The sequence below is a fragment of the Nyctibius grandis genome, chromosome 20 (genome assembly GCF_013368605.1).
Source record: "Nyctibius grandis isolate bNycGra1 chromosome 20, bNycGra1.pri, whole genome shotgun sequence".
Taxonomy (NCBI): Eukaryota; Metazoa; Chordata; class Aves; order Nyctibiiformes; family Nyctibiidae; genus Nyctibius; species Nyctibius grandis.
The window spans coordinates 8922382-8945255 of record NC_090677.1 but is presented as its reverse complement, the minus strand read 5'-3'; the positions used below and the strand labels follow the sequence as shown (position 1 = coordinate 8945255).

Below are 22874 nucleotides of genomic sequence, written 5' to 3'. Positions count from 1 at the left end.
AACAGCCAGACATTTTTTCCACTGTCTGCCTATGAATAGTATGATGAGGTTGCTTAGAAACTCTTTAATTAAATACTTTGAAAGCAGCTATATTTTACACTGAATTTAGATAGAGAGTCTTAATTCACCATTAAATATTTTTGTATGTTTTTTGTTGAATACCATATGTTAAGTATTTATCTAGTTGTTTGTGGTGTTCTTTTGAAAGGTGCTATGGGCTCTCATCAGCTGCAGATTTCAGGGAAATGTGAAACACCCGGATACACACAGACACGGGGGAAGAGTGGTAGTGTGGACTCTGCTTTACAGTTTTTAGGATTAAATAACTGTCAGCAAGACAAAGGTATGTGGATTCAGTGCATGTTACTTTGGAGATGTCTGTTTATGCTGCCTAGAGAAACAACAACTATGACTAAAACGTTGTTCGGTCTCTGTTCAGACGTATTTGTGCCTCCCTCCTGTGTAGTGCTTTTTGTTTGTGGTTGTGAATTTGCAGCCCCCACCGTTGGTATCTGGCTGTGTCAGTGTGCTGTATAAAAAGCATTCAGTATCTGAACTTTTTTTTTGAAAAATTGATTTTTAGAGTTCTGTTAATGTTATAGGTCAGCTCAGTCCAGCCTGCCTACCAGCAAGGTTGGAGCCTTGCCCTCCAGGACTGGTTAACGCACCTCTTTTGGTCCCCTCTAAGGTGTGGGGGGCAGCCAAGGTGTCTTGCAGGAGGAGGCACAGGCTGCTCCGTTCTCCTGAGCATGTCAGCCAGGTGGAAGCGTCCTCGGTGTGCTGCGGGGACACTGTGTTGGTGCATGTGAAGCTTTTCATTCTCACAGTGTTGCTTTAGTTTGTGGTGGTCTCTGTACAGCTTTTACCAGACAGATAGCCAGGGCGCTGCCATGTCAGGTGGCCTTTGCTGTGAGTTTCAAAAGTGAGGCTAGGGGTTTGGCTGAGCTCACCTTAACCTTAGAGCTGGAGGCTGAGGCAAACCAGGACCCGTAACACACAGAAACTTGTCTCTTCATCAGAGAAGAATGCCCGTGTGTTTCTATGATGCTGTCTTATTACACAGTAATAATGAAAATGCCAAATGTACACTCAGTGAAGGAATAACCTCACTGCCTGGAGGACCAGATGGTGGTGGTGATACCCAGTCTGGGGACAGAGGTGCTTTGAGGGGTCCAGGTGTGTTGTACAAGGGATAGAGCTGGCAGCCTGCTTGGAAGATATGCAGGAACTTCATTTCCTCAGTTTGCCTCTAGCCACCTAAGGGCTCTAGATGCTGTCTTTTTCTCATGCCTATGGAAAGAAGGGAGAAGTTTCCTCTTTGTTTTTTGCCTCTGTAACTACAAAGTCAATGTTCTCTTCTCTTGGCCTTGGTCTTCAGAAGGCTGCCGGGTACTTTGCCCATACTTGCTGATTTATTTCTCTGCAGTCAGTTTTTGTGCCAGATATTATTGTTACTCGAGCCTTTCTCCTGTAGTGCAACCCACACTTGACTTGGTTGTCTCAGTTTTGCTGCCCCGGGATACCCAGGGAGCGCCAGGATGCTGCAGCCTTGGAAAGCAGCAGGAGCAGAAGACAGAGACCTTGGAGCGATCTGATTTGTAAAGGGATTTTTTTGTGCTATAACTAAAAGCGTAATCAAATGGTTTTCTTGGGAGTGACACAGATGATTAGTAAGTTCCCCAAGCCTGACTCTCGTTGTCACTTGTTGTCACTCCCGGGCTGTGCTTTCCCATTCTCCCAGTTGTGCCAGTGGAGTTGTCTGTGGGGCTGTACTCTCAGTGAGATCTCTGAGGTGGCCCAGCTTACAGTGACCCTTCCAGAGGCTGTCCAGGACTTTGTTAAAACTTGTCCTCTTTTTCACTTGCGTGGTTAAAAGCTTGAGTGCATGTGGGGAACATGTATCTGCTTTCCATGGGAAGCAATTAAAACAGTCTACTTCCAAATCTACACTTATCTTTCCATTTTTGACCTACTGGTTTCTGGAAAAAAATAATTTTAGGGAATTTTTTGCTTTTTTTGTGAAGGAAGTAGAGTTTATAACATTCGTGCTTTATTTGTACTCTTGATTCACTGAGTTTTGAGAGTGATGTTTGCAAATTTTATGCTATGCAGGCGTGGAATATGGAGCAGCAAGCAGCAGAACCATGTTCAAGCTACTTGCATCATTTGCTTTTCAAATATAGTCCTTCAAAACATGACTGCGAAATAGCTTAGGCTCAAACTCATCTGATCAAATGAAGAAAAAGGAAATCAGTATTTTGAGGGACAATGCAATTTGCAAAATGAAGTTAGCTGATTTATCTGTTTGCTTGGGTAAAACGCTGACCTTCGGTTTTGACTAGCTAGAAGGTGTATTATTGCATTGTAAATTATTATTATAAGAGCTGTCAAAGAGACTAATGACTACAAATACTGTTCTTTTTCTTTGCTCAGTTTGTGCCAGCCTGAATTTTCCCAGCAAGACCCAGAGAAGTTTTTGCAATCAAGCAGAGCATACGGTGTCCTTCCAAGGCCCCAGTGCAATCCAGGGGACCTGCATCCTGCCGTCTTACCCTCTGTCATCGCCCAGGACCAGCCCAAAGCACGTCTCCTCTCCAGTTGAGTCTCCAAAGCAGTCACAAGATAATACCATGAACTTCTCAAACTCCTGGCCTCTTAAGAGCTTTGAAGGACTGCTGAAGCCTAGTTCACAGAAGCAGCTTCTCAGTCAAAAGTCAGGAGACAGTACAGGTAGGAACGTCATCAGTATAATGAAAACAGATTTCAGGTTTGCATTTTGAGTGGCTTGGAGCGGGGGTCAGAAAACCTATAGAGGCAGGTAAGTGGGGAATTGTGCAGTGCTCCAGTTGCAGTTAGAAACGTGAGGTTTTATCCCTGCACCAGTCTAGTCACATCACTGCAGGCTTCTTTTGAAGTGAAATCTTTGTATTTTGTCATAAAGTGTAATATGCTACAGCTCTGCTTTTCTTATCAGTGGTGTATCAGGGAAAAGCCAACTCCTGCAGGCTGCTGAAGATGCCAAAAGCAAGAATTTGTTGACAAAGGTGATGGATGTGTGTACCAGGGCGGTGGGTCAGCTCGTGTGAAACCTCTGACCAAGGAACTGCCTAAATCCTCTCTGAATGCTCCTAAGTGTCGATTTCTTACCGTGCTAGGGGACAGGCCTTTTGTCCGACTCACTATAGCTGGTTTTATGTTCTTACTGGTTTTACTCACATTTGCTCATGCTCAACCAAACAAAATGTCCTTGAAATGTATTTATAATAGTAAATGAAATTGCCTGCATAAGTACATTTTTTAACACTCATCTCATTGTAAAAGTTTTCCGGCGTGGCATAGAAATGACACATGAAGTTTACTCTGGTGAGTGCTGTGTTCCTGCCACCCCTCCAAAGGACTGACATCTGCTTGTGTCTTCTTCAGGGGAGAATTTGCAGGAGAAACATTCTTCTCTGCAGCTGAAACCCACCCTAGCGAGACACCCAGCCTCCCACAAGGGCCTGAACAGGGCCAGACCCGTCCCCCCTATACCCCGCTTCGCCAGCCCGCTGCCCGATAAGATTGAATTAGATGTGACAAAGAGGAGAAATGAAGAGTGTGAGGACGTGTGGCTGAATGAAGTGGATAGGAAGCTTGCCGCTGGTCTTGCAGAGCTAAATGTTGATGGCGAGGAAGTGGACCAAGAAGAGGTTGGTTTAAATATGACATAATGCACTTTTAATAGTTGATATCAGCTTTTCTCAGCGCCAAAGTCGTAACGTTTTCAGTTATCGTAGTACCAAGGCGGAGCTGCGGGCCTTTATACAGCTTCTGTTCTCGTTATCTTGATTTCATTTTAAATTTCATACCAGATTTAAGTAATAATCCTCTCTTTAGTTGTAGTGAAGGGCCTGAAATAACGAATAACTTCCTCGGAGTTTCCTCAGCCCCCGGGTTAGCTGAAGCAGGCTGTCCCTGGTATCCACACACCATGTCCTGGCTCTCTCAGAATTAGCTCATTTTTTCATGGAGTAAAATGAGAAGAACTGATGTGAAGCTGAATGAATGTGGTGTCACCTGCAGCTGTTTGATATGACACAGACACATTTGACATTAGGCTTGGCGGGTCGGCATCCCTCCTGGACGTGGAAATCCACCAGTGATAATTTGGGCCCATTGTGTGTGTTCAGTGGCCGGTGTTTTGAGAGCGACTCAACCTGTGATTTAGAAAATAATTGGAATATTTAACACCTTTAAAAATCTATCCCTTCTGTGACCCGTGAGACTTGTCAAACAGACTTATCCTAGCATTTCCCTTCACTGGTCCATGAAATACTCTGCAGCCAGCACAGCTGTAGCTCCTGCATGGCTGTTTCTTAGTCCCAGGGGTTGTCTGGTGAGATCCCCCAGTGGATGGAGCCTACGTGTATGCCAGCCCCTGCCACCATGCCCAGTGGTGCTTATTTGGCTTATTTGAATAGGAGCTCTGCTGGCTAGTCACAGTTTTCAGGGTTCACTTCCTCATATGTTGCATCTCTGTGCAGTTCAGATGTGAAAAGCCTGAGCTGTGTACACCAGCAGCCATCAAAGGGTTCCTTTAGTCTGTTAAAGGAGATAAGAGCAGCTGAGGCGTTCCTGTAGGAATCTGTTCTTGTGCTTTGCAAAAGGAGGCTAGGATACAGTGTTGAATTTGCATTTCTTTGTAGGATAATTATTCTGGTGAAGCAAAACAATGAAAGGGATCGTTATAATCCTGCATAACCTGTGTAAGTGGTCGGTCACATTGCCCAACAGAGGCACGGGCACTGAACCCCCGTGAATTGAAGTGAATGCTCAGAAACATCCTTCCTTTTGCTTAAAAAAGCTTTTTTTCCTATGCAGTGAATAAAACCTGGAATGTTGTTGTCTATCCTGTGTAGATGCAGAATTCCCTTAGATCTCTACGCAACAGTGCAGCTAAGAAGAGGGCAAAGCTGAGCAGCCGCATTTCAGATCTTGAAAGTCCTGATTCTGCCCTTAAACTTGATCTGTCCGCGGACTCCCCCTCCCACGCTTCCTCCCCGAGCGTGTGCTCCTGCAGCGAGAGCGGAGTTTACAGCCAGGAGTCTCTGACTTCACCTACGTCCACCATCCCCCAGAGAAGGAGAATAACGTGAGTGGAGCTTGTGTGGTAACGCTGCTTTGAAATCCTCCCACAGAGTCTCTGCTGGTGTTAATTAAATATTAAAGTGAAATCTGTAATAAATTTTTTATGTAAGATTGCTTTACTTAATAGCTTGATTTATATATGTGAATTATTTTCCTGTCTAAAAATACATTGCTTTATACAATAGCTGCTTAATTATATATTCTAGTTTGTGCTGGCTTTTAATTTGACAGAGTTCCCTGGTGCAGCCGCAGTAACACAGCGCAGTGAAGTACTGCCAGAGGTAGTAAATATTTCATTAAGGCTTTAGCCTGCCATAGAAGGTATGTGAACCATAGCCTAACAACTGAGTGAGAATGAGTTAAGGGGAAGGATGAGGTTTGCTTATTATAGCCTGGAAATTGAAGGAATGGATCTGGTTTTTGGAGAAGAGGAAGGCAATGCAGATATTTCTTATTATTGTGAATCACAAACTGTTTCCATTTTATTACTGATAGACTATTTTTAATTTAAAATGAGAGTTCTTCTAAAAAGAAATTGTGTGATGACACATGCTACTCTGAATGTAAAGAGCAATGACCCAGTTGGTTATGAGCAGTATAAACTGTTTTATTTTTTAATGAAATAAAAAAGTTTTTGAGGAGTTTTGCAAATTTTGCAGTATAAAATCTCCTCCTCTGCTCTCAGAGCCCATGATGAAGCTGCTTGTAGCTCTGATCCGAAGATGCCTCTTATTTTTGTGTGCAAAAGAGGGAGACTGGAATGATTCAGAAACAGAGGGTTTTCACAGCTGTGAAGACTCATAACTAATTTATATGTATGTATCTTCCCTATATGCGTTACTGCTAAATCACAGTTTTAAAAACAGTCTTTAAAATAACACACTGAAATGCTAGAATACGTAAACAGTCACGACTATAAATGTCTGTGTACGTTTTTCCAGGCAAGGTTTTGACACAGACACTTTCTGTACACCTTTTCCATTAGTCAGTGACACACAAGCTTAATGTTTTACAGATTCACAGATACAGGAATTATGAACTAGCAAGGAAGGGGGGCAACATCTGGCAGGAACACGGAATTTGTAGAACTGCCAAAATGTATCCCAGAAGATATAAAAAGCCTTGGCTCATTCGTAAAGATATTGGAGGGTTTAGTTCAGGTGCTGGTTTGTGAGCACTGGAAATCAGCGTTGTCTGTTCACAAAATCTGGGTGGTTGGGCTGGTGGATTTGGTCACTCTCCTTTGCCAGTCTTTGCCAGATTGGAACCAGCAGTGTCAGTCCCCTAGGCCAAACAACTCTTTAGCTTTTCGAATGTAAATTTAGTCCTAGTGTACAGTTTACTCTTAAGGGTTGTCTTTATGGTGCTCTTTATAATGGACCTGCTCATCAAATAATTTCTATTGAATTAACTTTCTTTTTCTACTCAGTGTGAACGTTTGTGTTAGTATACTGGAAATATTTGTCCACTAAGTACGCAGGGGAGGAGAAACTGAAATCTATTGATGTCTTTGCTACAAAGTGTTATTTAGCTGGGCTCTGACTAGTGTGTAGAATAGTATTTATAAAAATGTGTTTTGTATTTACAGGTCAGACACCTCTCCACTACTTGGCAGTAAATCACAGCCTGCAAGAGTATCTTCAGCTAGAAACAGAGACCCAAATGTGGCAGAACATGACTTCAGCACAGGTATTTTGCTGTGCTTTTCAATATATACCTTGTTTCATTGAGTGGTCACTTTGACATGGCTGTTCTTACTTGTTCAATGAGCTCGTGTCCCTTCAGCACTTACAAAAAGGTAATTGCTGGACGCTGTTTGGTCAAATTGAGATTATCCTGTGGTACTGCAGGTGAGGAGGAACTCAAGGGTTTCTGCCTTATTATGTCAGGATAAAATGTGTTAATGCAAATGCCACCTGTGAGTATGTGCACTTCAAAATTTAATTCAGTATTGTGTGAAAATTCATGGGACACAAGCTGGGTACGAGTAGGAAGGGTCAAAATGTTGCAAGCAGTTAATTTCCTCGTAGGAAATTGAAGTTAAGTGATGCTGTTCTATTTTATGCTTCCAATGAAGTACAGGTAACTGCAGATTTCTGTAATGGGCAGAAACTGATTATATTTATTTGCATTTAATCAATTTTGATTCAACTGGATGGAGATGTTTCCTCAGAGGAAAGGAACTGAAGGAGCCATGTCCACAAAAGTCTGTTCTGACCTCTCTTCCCAAAGGCTGCTCTGTTGCATCCTTTTGCAGCCTCAACCACTATGTATTTTTCCAAAAAGTCTGCAAAACTCAGTTCAGTTAGGATTGGAGGGCACCTTACAGGCCTGAATTTGCAAAGCCATCACATGCAAAAACCAGTAGTTGCTACTGAGACTTATGGTCTTTTTTCAGCAATTGAAGCTGTTGCTCCTCATTTCAGGTAAGGCCACTTTTCTCAGGATAAATTAGCAAAGAAGTTTTTCAAGTAACAGCATAAGTCAGAAAGCAAATAATGCAGTACACAGTAATACACGTTGTGGTTAATGATTTTACATTCGTTATATGAAAAGACCTGCTGTGAGAAGTTGACCTTCAGTGTAAAACAATGAGCAGCACATTTATTTTGCTTATTGAGCCAGTTAATCGAGCAGAATGCACAGCCCTGGACCTCCTGTGGAGAGCTGACTCCTACTCCTGATAAGGTCAGTGTAATCCATGTGCAGCTGACCGGTGAAGAAAAGTCCTTTGCTCCCACTAGTGGCTGGGCTTGGCCCATCACACCAGTCAGATCTCAAAAAGCTCTGAATTTTTACACTGGCACTTGGAGAACTTGTAAAAATCAGTTTGGTGTTTAACTGATCTCATCAGATGAAAGTCTTTTTTCTAACACTGATTGTGAATCCCCCTTGCTGTAACTTACCTCATTAAATTTTTATTTTGTTTCAAAGGATGGAATATTTTCTTCTTCCAAGCAGCTACCTTTTTTTTGTATTTTTCTTTCCCTCTTTCGTTTTCAGCCTGGCTTTATCTGTATGTGAAAGCCTTTGCATGTGAAAAATGAACAGAGCCGGAGCATCGTTGTTGACATGCTCAGATTTCTGTAGGCAGAAATGCTCATACCATCTGCATCAAACCAGCCTGAGGGGCTCTGAAAATGTGGCTATTTGAGAATCTTGTAGTGCACAGGAAAAACTATTTCTAATTTTTTTTAATATTTGATTTTTTTCCTTTTGCATGGCTAGTGTTTGATGGTAAGGGGACTTCTAACAGCATAGTTGGCCAACGTTTGAACTGTGGCAACGGATGTGGAGATTACGAGGACAAGAAGCAAGGAGAAGTGTCACGTACTATTTTCAGAAGTCAAAATATGGAACATCAAAGAAATTTTAAGCATTCACAAGGTTTGTGAGTTTGCTACGTTGCTGTTCGGCTGAGCTCTCATTTATGGCAAAACCTGAGGCTGTGTATAAACTTCTGTAAAACAGGTTTTATGGAAAATACATTTCAAGGTGTTTAGTGTGGTTTCCTCTTTTCGAATCTTTATACTTAGTAACAACTTGGGTTTTTTTCTGACATTAACTGAAATTAGACTTCCAATTCAATTAAAATTACAAGTCAAGTTACTTTTTTAGTGAGTGGCATGAAAAAAGGACCAAATTGTTGTATATCTCAGTCTGAATAAATGAACAGCTTTAAAAATTTGGCTTTAAATGACTCTGTTGTTCATTGGTAAGTTGAGGTTAGGACAGAAGGTCCTGATCTGGGGGTGGGTTCCAGAGAGGATCTAGTATTTGATGCACATTCAGTTACCGTCTAAGAGAGAATTGCTTCTGAAAAATATTTTAGCAAATTCTGTTTCGATTCAATTGTGCTGCATTACATAACAAACAGTTCTGTACTTGTACTAAGTGAGTTAGAAACGTATGCTTTTTTCAGTGGAATCAGTTGATTTACAAATCTTCTTACAAACATTGGTTTTCTTTAAGATCTTTTGGCACAAATTTTATTTGCTCTATGCTTTCTGTGATTTTGAGGATACCAATATTTAGTAAATCCTTCAGTAACTTGAAAATATACTGATTCATAAAAGTGATAAATTCAAATGTCAGTGTATGATGACATTTTAGAAGAACAAAACATGTACCAAAGTGTAAACTACGTGATTTACATTGTGATTTTTATTTTTTAAGGTCTTGCAGAGTCTGGTTTTCCACAGATGACCAATCTAGATTTCATTTCACCCAGTGTCCTGTCTGAAGATGCAGTTGCAATTGTTCGTAAAGGTATTGCAAAACCAAAATGATCTTCTGTATCTCATGTTTTTAAAATGAGGGAAAATGTACTTTTACAGAGTGGGAAAAGGAGACGTAGATTCCTTACGACATTTTAGATTGGGAACAATCTCCAGTTCAGACAAGAATAAAAAGAATGATGCTTGAAAGTTTGGCAGTTGCTGGATATGCTGTTCCATTCCAACAACAAAGAGTGGCAGCACGTTGTGAAGGTTGGGTCTTGCTTCTAGCCTGGGGTGCACACATGTACGTGCATCCATCCTGCTCGGTAGGATAAGGTAAGAGTACTTTTGGGTGGAAATTGGCACTAACAGTTTAATAGCAATGTTCAATCTTCTTGAATTACTTCTGATTTTGTTAATTTTTACTAAGTTCTGCTAAATAAAATGGTTTTATTTGTGGTGACAGTACAACGTGATATGCCTTTCAGGTGTTTTTGGAAGCCCTCCTTCTGCACGAACACGCAGCCAGTCCATGACGTGTGTGGCGAATGGAGATGACCAAGCTGGCAAAGAGGAGATGGAGCCATTGTCAGGGATCCGTGGGAGAAGCACCCAGCAGAACAGTGCGTCTCATTTCCATGTTGAAAATGAGAGAGAGGTAAGAATTTCAGAGCCCTTTTGTTGTCTTGCTTCCTGTTTTTATATGTATAAATACAGCTGAATACAGTTCTGCAGTCAGATATTTTAGAGTAAATTATTATTTCCCTTAGATGTTTAAACCTGGAATGTTGTTTCTTTTTGCCAGCAGGATACTTATCATGCAGAAAGCATGCATTCGGCTCTTTTCAGGATTGGATTTAATATTTATAAGAATAATTTCCTTTTGCTCTGTAGAATAATGGTGAAAATAGTAATTTTCCATGCTTACCTTAGACAATATCAAGAACTGGGTAACAAGTTCTTGGGCAACTTATGCACTATATTATATTGCTTATTGCAATGGGTGCGTTAATTTTTTGCAGATAAAAGTTGCTATGTCAAAATCTGCCCAGGATAAGATGAGGCGGAAGAAAAAAGAAGAGCACAATCCTAAAGAACATCAGGAAGTCAAAGACCTCGAAGAAAAGGAAGAATACCCTTGGGAAAGACTTAAACTGAATGAACCAGAGAAAATGACAACAGAAAGTGAGGATTAGTGTTTGTCTTAAATGAATAATATACTGCTGAAATGGAAATTAAAATTCTGTGACAATTGCCAGAAATCATGAGTGTGTAGTGTGACATAAAGTATTACTAGAATTAATTTTACACTGCAGTTCACTCTTTAGGCATTTGTTGTCAGTCTTCTAGTGCAGAGGGTGGAGAGTAAAGTGCTTATGGCAAATAATTGCAAGACTGTAGTTCAGAAAAATTGCAAAAGACAAATTAGGACTGAAAATACTCGTTTTTTCCTTTTTTCTGATCTGTTGTTGTTGTAGTTTGGACATTTCCTGTTTTCTAGAGTTAGATCTCTGTGGGGATGTATTAACATTGTCAAGAAATGTATCTTTGTCATTAGAAAACGTGGCCTTTAATCCTTCATTAAAAAGAACGTCCAGTTTGAAGAAGACAAAATGTTCCGCCGTGCTAGATTCTGGTAAGCTGTTACAGGAGACTCGAGACTGTTAAAACATTTGGATCTGTGGGGTGGGACAGTTCAAAATACAGGCAGGTTTAATACAATTAGTATGAACAATGGGCAGTTCTGAGGTGCTCTGGAGGAGCAGTACTTTGGGGGTTGGTGGTGAAGGGGAGTAGAATTCATCATTGCTCCCTTGAAACATTTTTCATCTATAATTTGTTAGGAAGGTGCTTGAACTATAAAAGGGGTTTTTATTTGCTCAGCAACTTAAATGATGTAATGTATTAATGGCAAACTGACTCTCTTCCAACCCCTTCTCTCTCCAAGACAAACATTTCTGTGTACATTTTGTCACTGAGATGCCTTGAAAAGAGGCAGTAGAAAATCTTTTCAGAACAGAAGCTCATACTGGTGATGGTCAAAGGTCTTCAGGATTTAAGTGTTTTACTGTATTGTGTCTTACCTCACTGTGTTTTAGCACATTGTGCATCTGTTTTTACATTAAAAACCCACTACATTTGTGTTCGTGGCTTTGTAAAGTGGTGGTTGTTTGCAAACAAATGCATTCCCATGAATGAAATGCTGGATGGCTGAGGATGTGACTGGGAGAGAGTCTTTGAAAACCTGGTCCCTTCTTAGCAGCAGTCTATACCTCAGACTTCTTGTATTTCTTTCCTTTGAATGAATTAGTTTCTTCAAATTATGCTAATTATTTGTTATGCTTCATGACTTTGCAGATGAAATTTCCCCTGGGGCACAAGGACCCTATAAAGACCGGAGCCCACCAGTCACTCACAGCCCAGAAATAATGGACCCATCAGAACTGCAGCCCTTTCCAAAACCAGAAACGGCGCTGACAGAAGCCTTGATGCTTTTAGCTGATGATGACTGGTAGGTGTGAACATCTGTCTACAACCTGAGTCCAATGTAGAAGGCGTTTAGTTTGATAACTTACTTAAAAAAAACAGCAAAATGGACATAACATCAAGAATAGTGAGAAGGATTGCAGGTGATATATGAGAAAGAAGAAAAAAGTTTTCTTCAGTCCAAATCTAGATTAAACTGTAACTGTTGTAAGTTGAGGCTCAATAGCTAAGCTTGCAGAGACGGGTGGAGATGTCCAGGTTGGAGCACTGCTCTGGAGAGGGCCCCCACCAATACCTTCTTGCTGTTTTCTGGGGAATATAAGGCTTCACTGTGCTCTGGCTGGTGAAATGGGGTTACAGTGCTGCTGCCTTCTCCACGTGGGGAAGGAAGGTAGTCCTTTAATTGCCACTAGTGCAAGCTGTGGAGAGAACTGCAGGAAAGAATTGAGAGACTGGTATGCTAAAGTAGTCCTACTACCTCATTAAAAGAAAGACTCACTTTGAAAGAATTCCCTATGTTGTATGTCATTGCTTTATTTTACAATCTATTTTGTTTGCTCTGTGGTGTCTTAGAATTCTGTGTTTTAATATTTTTATGAAAATTTGCAAATGTTTTGAATTTAAATATTTTTTTACATAGGGAGAAGAAAATTGAAGGTCTGAACTTTGTTAGGTGTTTGTCTGCCTACCATGCGACTGTTCTGACTGCAAAGCTTCACGAAACAAGTTTGGCTGTGGCACAAGAGGTTAAAGTTTACTATCAGAATATTTCACTGACTATATGTGTGTAGGTATTTAATAGCTCTGAGATACACTGAAGTGAAAAAGTATGTTCACCTGTGGTTAGTTGGACTCTGTGGTTAGTTTTCCTCTGTTGGACAGTCTCAAAAGGATGAGTCTGTTGTTCAGCAAAGCAGCTCATGCTTCACATACCAACAGTTGATTTGATTTGATTTGCTACGAGACTGAAACAATTTTGATTGTAACTTTATACCATTTTCATGTGCATGCATTTTAATTCTCATTTTAATTCTCACACATTGTGAATCAAGTCAGAAATGTGCTTCTCAGTTGCTTGTAATGTTACTTGAAGCTTACAAAGGGGAACGTGAAGCTTTGCTTATTTTAAAGTACAATTTATAAACATTATTCATTGTTTGTTTGGGTTTTTCCTGTGTGCAGGTCAAGAATTTACGCTCAGGTGTTTCTCGAGCTGCTGTGGTCTGTTTAGGGGATTTGTTCACCCACCTGAAAAAGAGCATGGATCAAGAACTAGATAATACAGTAAAAGTCCTTTTGCACAAAGCTGGTGAATCCAACACATTTATAAGGGAAGAGGTAGACAAAGCACTGAAGGCCATGGTTACTAATGTGACTCCAGCACGTGCACTTTGTTCTCTTATAAATGGAGGGCAAAGGTAATTCTTATAAAGACTTTATAAAGAAATAACTTGTGAATAGATTAAATTTATCAAATATAATCTTTTTAAAAAATCAAAATACAATAGGCAGAAATTTGAAAATTAAGTCAGCTCTGCAAAACTTCTACCCAGGGCAACGTTTGTTGGCATAAAAGTAAAATGTAGCCCCCCTGGTTCTTTCTGTACATGATGTAAAAAGCTGGCTGTTGACTTTGGAGCTTGGTGTGTTTTCTGGTCATTTTGCAAGACTTCAGTAATTTTACTCACAGTTAGTATAGTATTTGTAGGAAACTGCTGTTTTGCTTTGCCTAGTAAAACTGACACAGCATTCTCTTTTTTACTCGCTCTGCAATCCAATGCCTGTCTTTTCCAGTTCTTCAGCACTACTTTCTATTTAGAAAGATGATTTATAATTACGTTTCTCTAGCTGCCACTCTCTTGGTTGATTTCATGTTCTTCTCCAGACTTAGCTGGTTAATAGTCTTTTTTATCTGCATTTTAATTTCCTTTACAGGGGTGGTGGCCTTTGTTTGCTTGAGTACCTCAAACATGACAAGCCTCCATTTCTGGCTGCATGGTTTGATGCTGACCTCTAGCTCACCTCAGTCTCTAGCAGAAGTTACATTCCTTTCTTTCACTTTCCCTGTTAAGTTTGTTGTTCTTTTATATCCTCAATCACTTGTAACAGCACTCCTTAACCAAGCCATTAGGCATTCCAGTATGTTAGATATCTGTACCTACTTAATCTCTTATTTGTCATCACTTAGATGACATTTAATAAGCTACATTTCTCTTAGCCTATCCCTTCCATTAAATATTTCGATGCTACATTATAAACCAATCCTTAGACTCTGCACAGCTACAAATCATGAGTTAGTCTTGATTCAAAACGTTTTGTTTCCTATTTTGTTGCCTGGGAAGCTGGTTGTTGTGGAATGTGTTGCTTCTGTCTCCTGAAAGCCAATGAGAACCACACTGCAATTGCCTGAACTTTAAACCGAAAGGCAGATACCAGCCTCGGGATTTGCATTAGCTGTGAATCATGTCTGCACATCGTGTGTCTGTGGATTTAAGAGCAGCAGACACTAACTGCACACTGCTTTAATTCAGAAGCCATGTAAAGCAGTCTGTCTATGTACTCCCATCTTTTCTTCAGGAATCCTTGGCCAAGCAATACTCATTATCTAATTGGCTCCATCTGATCTCCCCATTTTTGGTGGCAGATTCAAGCACACTGACCTATCCTTAGGAGTTTTCTAGACCTATAAAGACTTGACCCCTCCGATTTGTGAACTTGGATACAGTTTGAGATATCCCTGTGGCAGGGGGTTGGAACTAGATGATCAGTTTGACACAACTGTGTAATTACACAAGGATAGCTTTTCTAAATTTGGCTTATACATTGAGTTGCTTGTATTCACCACAACTGTATTCAAGTTAACAGTTGAGGTCTTTTCATAAGACCTCTTAAAATTTACCTATTTTCTGCTCAACACATTTCAAGCCTACTGCGATCACAACTATTAACGCTTGCAACCCTGAGTAGATATATATATACCAATTCTTCTTCAGCTAAAAAGTTGGTTCTGACTTTACCAACAAGAACAATGAAAAACATTTTTCACAGAATCACACAGAATCAACCAGGTTGGAAGAGACCTCAGGGATCATCATTTTGTTTGCTTTTGTGAGATGCTGCTCTAAATTTAGACACCAGACTACTGCTGTAAACTCGCCTCTATGGATAGACGCTTGATCCAAGAGCATGGTTCCAGGACTAGATCTGAAAGCGATTGTAGTTCAGAAATTTTAAAATCACTCTGCTTCTCTCTATGAATTGTGTTTAATTCTAAGGCCTTATGGGCATACAGAAAGATTTCCAACTATTTTGCACGAGCAGCAGGCATTTGTGGGGAGCGGGGGCTTACTTGCTTCCACGTGGTGAGGTCTTTAAGCCTCCCAGTTCTCTTTTCCCCATGGGAACAGGCAGCAGGAGTTAGTCAGTTACTGTTTCCCTTCTCCCAAGCTCCTGAGACATGTGGCTGCTGTACAGACATCGCGGCAGGTACTGAGTGCCAAGTCCATTCTTTTCCTTGGCTCTCTCCTTTAAACCTGCTTTTCCCTGTGATCAATGAGCCACGCAAATGTCTCATTTACTCTGCAGTGAAACTGTCCTCAAAGTAGGATTTTTAATCCAAAGATAAAATTGGGAAAGTTTGAATTTGCAGAATTGTGTACTCTGAAAACATGTGGGCTGGGCAGGTGCAGCAGAATTTATATAAAAGGTTAGTTTGCTGCATGAGTTTGAAAATTGATTCCAGCTTTTCTCTCATTTTCGCCTGCATAGGTGTTTAGTGGCCCCTGTTTTGTAGAAAATAGACTTCTGCAAGATTTTTAGAAGTCGATAGAATACTGCTTTATTTAATTTTAAATTGATATAAAATACACAAGATGTGTTTCTGAGCAAAGGAACTTGTTTTTCATAAAGCTGATGGAAAGAACATGTAGTAGTGTGCTTTCTAAAATATTTTACAATTATGTTAAAGAAAACAAGCAATACTAGTTTTATTAATCCAGAAGGTGCAGTTAGAGGTTGAAACTGACTTTAAACAAAAAGAATATAATTTTTCTTTTTTCATTCTACGTTCTTGTAGTTTGAGATTTTAAGTGAATGAAATGAAGTTTAATCAAATGGATTATCCTTTCAAATGAAGTAATTTGTCTTTGCTCCACAAGGTCTTCTCTATACAGCCAGAATAACTGTGTATCAGCAGTGTCCTAGTTGTAGATGATGCTAAAGCTGAAAAAAGAAAACTTGCATACCGTGTTTGTAGAGCAAATAAGTACTGCTGTGTAGCTCCTGTGGTGAGTTTTTACTGAGCAGCTGTGTTTTCTTCAGCCACCTGCATTCAGCGGTGAGAAGATGCACAGCCCAGCACCTCTCGGACATTGTAGAACACATGGGGCCGGAGCGGGTCCTGGCTGGAACCAAAGCTGTCGCCGATCGGCTTTTCCCTGCGATAGCCAGGTTTGCACAGGATAGCTCACAGCAAACGAGGTGAGGAAGGTTAATCGTTGAGATGAGCACATTCCAGGTGGCTGAAACCTCTGCACAGCTCGGTGTGCGTTCCTCTGCAGTGACTCAGAATCATGTAGGTTGGGAAAGACCCTTGAGGTCATAGAGTCCAGCCGTAACCCTAACACTGCCAAGGCTGTTAAGATAGCACATGGGACAGGAATTACCTGCATGCCTCCTGCAGCCGTGCCCCCCGGGCTGCAGAAGAAGAGGGGCTCAAAGGACATACTCTGCTGGGCACAGAGGAGATAGAGGCCGTGGAGGGAGTGCTGGCACTGGGATCCACCCTGTCTGACACGGCTGGACCATCCTGTTGAAAGGCGGCTGAAATGGAAGACTGCTCCCACTAATTTGCTTGGTTGTTGATAGCGATTGTTGAGCGTAGTTTCTTTGTGGGAGGATGAAAAGGGTGTCTGGTTACACATCTAGGCAGCAATCTTCTTGCACTTTTATATTTTGGAATTACACATCTGTAATTATCAACAGAGTTACAAAGCAAACCTGTGTTCACAGATGTACGTGTCATGGTCTGTTGCCCTGCAGGTATTACGGTCGGAAGATGCTCTTCAATATGATGGCTCATCCTGATTTTGATAAAACGCTTGAAAAGTATGTGCCGACCAAGGATTTGCCTTACATTAAGGAATCTGTTAGCAACCTGCATGAAAAGGTATGTGGAAGAGCTCTTGTTTAACAACTGACCATTCTGTGATTCTATGAGAAATGTGAACTTGTACTTGTGACCGCTCGGTGTAGGCAGGGAGCGTACAGGGAACGGGGGGAGTGCATTCAGAGCAAGACAAGTGACTAGAGCACGGCAAGGTGCTGCTTGTTACCTGCCCTGTGCACGCCTTTACTCCTTCCAGGTACACTGGGTCAAACGTACTTTGCTCCTGTACTTTGCATGACTGCCAGACTTGCTTTTACAGGGTCTCCAGCAGTGCAGAATTGTACCAGCCATGTCAATTAATGGTTGCACCTTTGTGCAGGGCTTGGGGGAGATGCCATTAGATGTACCCTCAGCAAAAGGAAGACGTTCCCATACTAGTAGTGTTGGACATTCAAGGTCATCATCTACTTCCAGAGAAGGTCTCAACGTCGCTGACAGGTAATGATCTTCAGCGTTTTACCCTGTTAGTGACTTGACCTCTAGGATAACAGCCTCACCACAAGAAGAGAGTAGAGAAACGTTCACAAGAGGGTTGTGAAAATTAAACATACCTGAAGGAAAAGGAAAATCTTGACAAGTCCCAGGTAAACTCTTTTAAATAGGATAATTGCTAATATTAAAATGGCTTTGTGCATTTTGAAGTTACTTGGTCTATTGACTGCCTATGAAAATACACACAGTACACAAAAGACTTGGAATTCAAGGTAGATCCATGTCACCATCAGTTCAAGATATTGCTGGTCAGAGGCTGTAGAAAAAGCATGTCCAGTGATAGCCGTGGTACAAATTATGTTTGTGCCCTTCCCTGGACACTAAGTACTTAGTTAGATCCCAGCTGGGGATGCTGAAGGTTTTAGATGATACTCTGTCCATCTTTAGTTTTCTGGTTTGTCTCCTATTGAACTGAAAAAGAAACTCCCCAAAATTTAAACCAAGCCAAGAAGCTGCATCCAAGAATACAGAGTTCAGAGGGGCTGGGACTGCCTCCAGGTTGAAGACGGTGTCTATTCAGGAACGGATTTCTTTAATACACGCTCTACTATTCAAAATAATAACTAATTCCACATTTGATGGTACATTTTGCTTTGGCACGTAAAACTACATGTCTGCTTACTCCATTCTCCATCAGACTTCTGTTCACAAATTAGGAATGAGCTAGCGACTCTGACTGGTCTGTAAATGCAGGACACTTACCTGGACAGAGAAGCGATTCCACAGATTTTATAATTCTTGCCATGACTGACTAATAAGATGAGATGCTACGGAAAATTTGACTCAAAATCCTCTGGGAAGAGTTGTTGAATTTCCACCTCGGCAGGGCGTGTTGCGTAGGTGCCAGCTAGACTGGGATCAGTGTTTAAAGTACTTTAAGAATAAAGAATTAAACTGCAGTAATTTTTTTTTTTGTTTGACCCGTTGATGTGAGGGAAGTTCACACTGTTACGGGTCAAAACCCAGCTGCTCTTGTACAGAAGCAGTACGTGCCTAGCTGAGGCTTCCCTCTCCTGTAAAGGTGTGTGTGCATTTAGAGCGGAATGTATATTGAGAGTTCAGGAGCAACAATTACTATTAGATGATTTTTTTTTTTAAATCACCATGTTTAAAGTCCTTCACCAGGAGGTTTTCTGTTTACTTTTGTTATTTGCACTTAAATGGAAAGAGAGTGTCTGAGATTAAAGGCTCCTGTTGCAGCTTGCTTATGTGTTCACTGCATAACTTTTTCCTTTCCAATAGAGAGACTACAGAAGCCCGTGAGGTCACAAGAAAAACAACTCCTCGTAATTCATTAGAAAGTGAAGAGTATGTTAAAGACATCATAGGTTTGTTGAATGCAAAAGACTTCCGTGATCGAATAAATGGCGTTAAGCAGCTGTTGTCAGATACAGAGAACAATCAAGGCTTCGTTGTTGCAAACATTGTGAAGGTAACTGTATGGAAACATTTTATTTCAGAGGTCTTTAAAGGTGTGCCATGAAGTTTTGTGGTAAAAATCTTGGCTTCCTCTTTCAATGAAATGTCTGATTAACAGGAAAGCTTTGAGGAGTAGGTGAGGTACGCCCAAGGGGAGATATGTAAGCTACAAAGGTAGTGAAGGAAGGAAATAGGAGGAAGAAGCTGCAAGTTTTCACTTGGAGATAGCACTCACAGAACTATTTCTGGCGTACTGCGTGCAGTTTTTCACGCCACCACTGAGTATGTATCAAAATATTGGAACAGGTCACAAAAAGAGCAGCCAGGACAAATTGTGATCTGAAAAGCTCTCTGTGAAACACAGCTGGAAGTTCTGCCTGCTTGCTCTGTCTAGGAGAAGGTGAGGAAAGGTCTTTATGATGATAAAGCTTAAGGAAAGTATCCTGTCTAATAGGAAAGGAGGTTCTTTAGGAGAAAAATACCTACGATGAGGTCCAACAGTTGTAAACTAAAGATGGATATAATGAAAGGAAAACCAAGACTGTCTTCTAACAGCGCAGTGTCTTTGCTGTGGAACTGTGAAATACTTCTGTGGAACTTCACAATATCTTAACTGTGAATGTTTTTGTAACCTTTAAAACATTCTTTTTGCTAAATAGAGCTATGTCTTGCTAAAAATACTTGTTTGCAGGCAATATTAGTCATAGTGAAAGTTGCAGATGGCTGGTTTACCTCCATTGCATTGTATAGGAAGGATTCAAATTCCCATGAGGTGAGATACAGTTGAATAATACATGGCATAAAAATATCAAATGTTGCTTTATTTGCTAGAAACAATGTATCTCAGGTATGTGCATATCAGAGCTGTCTTTTGCTAAGCTGGACAATTAAAGTGTAACAATGAAGCAGGAAACGTAACATCCACCTCAAACATTGTTAATTCAGGTGAATGCTGTTTGGGTGCTTTTTCAGATCTTTGATGCTTTCAAGTCTCGCCTACACGACTCAAACAGTAAGGTCAGTCAGGTTGCTCTGGAGACAATGCACAAGATGGTTCCATTGCTGAAAGACAATTTGTCACCTGTGATCAACATGTTAATTCCTGCCATAGTAGACAACAACCTGAACTCCAAAAATCCAGGGGTTTATGCAGCTGCCACAAACGTTATTGAGGCTCTGTGTCAGTACTTAGGTAAGTAATTTACTCTCTATTAATTTTAAAGGGTTTTAATTGTATTAATTAAATTTCAGATTTAAAGAGTTACTCTCTCCAGTAGTTTCCATGCAATTATTACATTGTGTAACGAATCATTGGGTTTATTCACACACTTTTTTAAAGCATACAAGTCATCTCAATGTTTTCCCAGTCCAATAAAGACATACAGCTGGCTGGACTCACCCTAAGCACGTAGGTGCTTCTGTTATTTTTCCATAGCTGGTGTTTTTTGCTGTGAGGGTGACCAAGCACTGGCACAATTTGCCCTCGGAGGCTGTGGAGTCTCCATCCTTGGGGATACTCAAAAGCTGTCCCTTCCATCCTCATCCCTTCTGGGTGATCCTGCCTTTCGTTATCCAGAAGCTGCTCAGAGTGCTGCTGAATCTCTTAAACAGGTCAAAGAACTAGAGGTCTGCTGGTTTGTGTATGCCACAACTATTTGCCTTCCTCAACTATTTTTGAACCTTAGTATTTTCAGTAAATGAACATGCTATGTTCTACCAGCCTCTAGGAGTTAGGGCTTGTTAATAGTACCTTATTTTGCTTTTATGCCCTTAAATACATCACCGTGTGCTTTGAAGTTAATATCTCATAACTAAGGTTCTTATTTACATTTTTCCATATTATTTCCAGACTTGTTTAATTTTCTGTTTAAGAATTTTCACGTGTTCTGTTCCTTGTGTTTAGACAGCTATTTGCTTCTCCAGCCATTCTGCACGAAAGCCCAGTTTCTGAATGGAAAAGCAAAACAAGACATGACAGAGAAGCTTGCTGGTAAAGTGATGTTTTACTGTGTGTGCTTGTTTGTTTGTGTACCACCCTAATTAGGCAAATGCCTTGTAGGATGGTGGTGGCTGTGTATCTTCCCTCTGTCACAGTAGATTGTGGGCGATTTAATATTTAATATTGGGGATTATTACTAGCAGGAGTGCTGAATTTTCTTGTGGTGTTTTAAGTGAACAAGGGATGTCTTTATGGGAAGTATGCTTGAAGCAAACAGAATTTGGCTTACCTTCAGAGCAGTTCTGTGTGCAGCAGCTATGAAATGGAACTAAATAACATAACGGACAGTCTGTTCTTGAAACCTTCTTAAATTTATGCTTTCTGAATGCATTAGCCACCAACCTTCACACAGTGCATCTCTTGTTGGGATTTTTTGGAGTAGTTTGTGTCCTATATCAGAAGAGGCCATTCTAGCAAAAAGGCAAACATTTGCAAATGAAATAATTAATGATGTAATTGTCTAAGTAGGGAAAATGCTTCATGTTATATATATTTATAGTATAAGGCTACTTTGATTCTTAAATACCTACCACGTATTTCTGAGGTAGAGGGAAATCATAAAATACCAGATGTTACCCAGTGCACTGTGAGAAATAAAGGTCGTTATGATAATCCTAACTAAACTCAATAAAACTTTGTTTCCTGTACTTGTTTTAATTTAATGGGAGATTGTAATTATCAGCAGTACCAGTGCTGCTGTGTAAACTCCTGAGAGTTTACACAGTCGCATTCCTTCATTAGTTAATTTGAGAAGATGATTTGACGTTAAGTGCTTTTAAACACCTCTCAAAGCAGGGGATGACTTCTGAATTGTATTTTAAAAATAGTCTTCAAACACTGCTTGATGACCTGTTGTTTTTCTTGCAGATCTTGTTACAGAGTTGTACCCGCGGAAGCCTTACGCTGTGGAGCAAAAAGTTCTCGTTGTCCTGTGGCACCTCCTGGGAAACATGACGAACGGCGGCTCTTTGCCTGGCGCCGGAGGAAACACCCGGGCAGCCACGGCGAAATTGTCGAAAGCGCTTTTTGCACAGATGGGTCAAAGCCTGTTAACTCGCGCTGCGTCGCAGCCGCCGCACATCAAGAAGAGTTTAGAAGAATTTCTGGAGATGGCAACCTAAAACAAGTGTCTGTGTGAAGCTCAGTCAGCCGACTGACTCGGACAGACGGACAGCTGTTTACAGGGAGACACGGGGCCGTCCCCGTGCTGCCGGTTCGCAGTGCCTGCGTTTCCCACGCCGAAGGGCCGCTGTCGGGGGAGCCTGGGCTGAGCTGGGGCCAGCTCCCCTCGCTGCTGCAGGCCAGTGCCTGGTGATGGAGGAGACATCACTCCTGTGCGTCTGCACCTCTTGGAAGATAGAGCACAGCACCCCGTTTGTAGTGGGTATCAGATTGCTAATGAATAAATACACTTATCACAGTCATGTTTTGACTTGTTTTAGCACTGAGCCTTACACTGATAAGCGGAAGCAAATCCAGATAATTACACAACAGGGTTTTGTGTGGTATTTGTGAAAAATATGTATTTTTTTAATCCACTTACGCCGTTGTGCAGTGTTAAGCTTGCTGTGGCTGCTGTTGCGGTAACGTTTGCTTGGTGGCTGGGCATGCTCACCTGCACGGGACCTGCACCCGCTCTGAGGGCAACGACCCCAACGCTGCCCCTGCCCAGCGGCGGCCCTCGGCCGCGCCCCCTCCCCGCCCTGGCCCTCCCGCTGCCGGTACTGTACGCGTTTTACACGGGAACCCGACGCGAATAAACGGATTTATTTCTGTAACGCCGCGGCCGCCGCCTCCTTGCTTGAGGGAAGGAGAGAGGGAGGAAGCGCCGCCATCTGGCGGGAGGAGGAGCGGCCCAGGCGCATGCGCGGTGGGAGGATGGCGCATGCGCGGCGGGGGCGGTCTGGCGCATGCGCGGCGGGAGGGTGGTGCATGCGTGGTGAGAGGGTGGCGCATGCGCGGC

General features: G+C 41.4%; 1 protein-coding gene across 3 annotated transcripts in view; it reads left to right on the top strand.

Moving 5' to 3' along the window:
• TOGARAM1 (TOG array regulator of axonemal microtubules 1) overlaps positions 1-22689 on the top strand; it is a 30818-nt gene extending 8129 nt beyond the window's left edge. The window contains exons 3-22 of one of the 3 annotated variants that reach the window (XM_068416549.1): positions 209-343; positions 2434-2730; positions 3424-3689; positions 4899-5131; positions 6716-6816; positions 8356-8514; positions 9304-9396; positions 9836-10005; positions 10370-10532; positions 10906-10983; positions 11706-11859; positions 12475-12580; positions 13017-13252; positions 16155-16313; positions 16875-17001; positions 17321-17439; positions 18736-18925; positions 19885-20104; positions 20816-20902; positions 21779-22689. In XM_068416549.1, the coding sequence (XP_068272650.1) occupies positions 209-343; positions 2434-2730; positions 3424-3689; positions 4899-5131; positions 6716-6816; positions 8356-8514; positions 9304-9396; positions 9836-10005; positions 10370-10532; positions 10906-10983; positions 11706-11859; positions 12475-12580; positions 13017-13252; positions 16155-16313; positions 16875-17001; positions 17321-17439; positions 18736-18925; positions 19885-20104; positions 20816-20902; positions 21779-22032 (3347 nt within the window). In that variant the 3' untranslated portion in view covers positions 22033-22689. Of the gene's footprint in view, positions 1-208; positions 344-2433; positions 2731-3423; positions 3690-4898; positions 5132-6715; positions 6817-8355; positions 8515-9303; positions 9397-9835; positions 10006-10369; positions 10533-10848; positions 10984-11705; positions 11860-12474; positions 12581-13016; positions 13253-16154; positions 16314-16874; positions 17002-17320; positions 17440-18735; positions 18926-19884; positions 20105-20815; positions 20903-21778 lie in introns of all 3 variants that reach the window. The other 2 variants (XM_068416548.1, XM_068416550.1) reach the window with 2 other exon arrangements.
• The last annotated feature ends 185 nt before the right edge of the window (positions 22690-22874 follow it).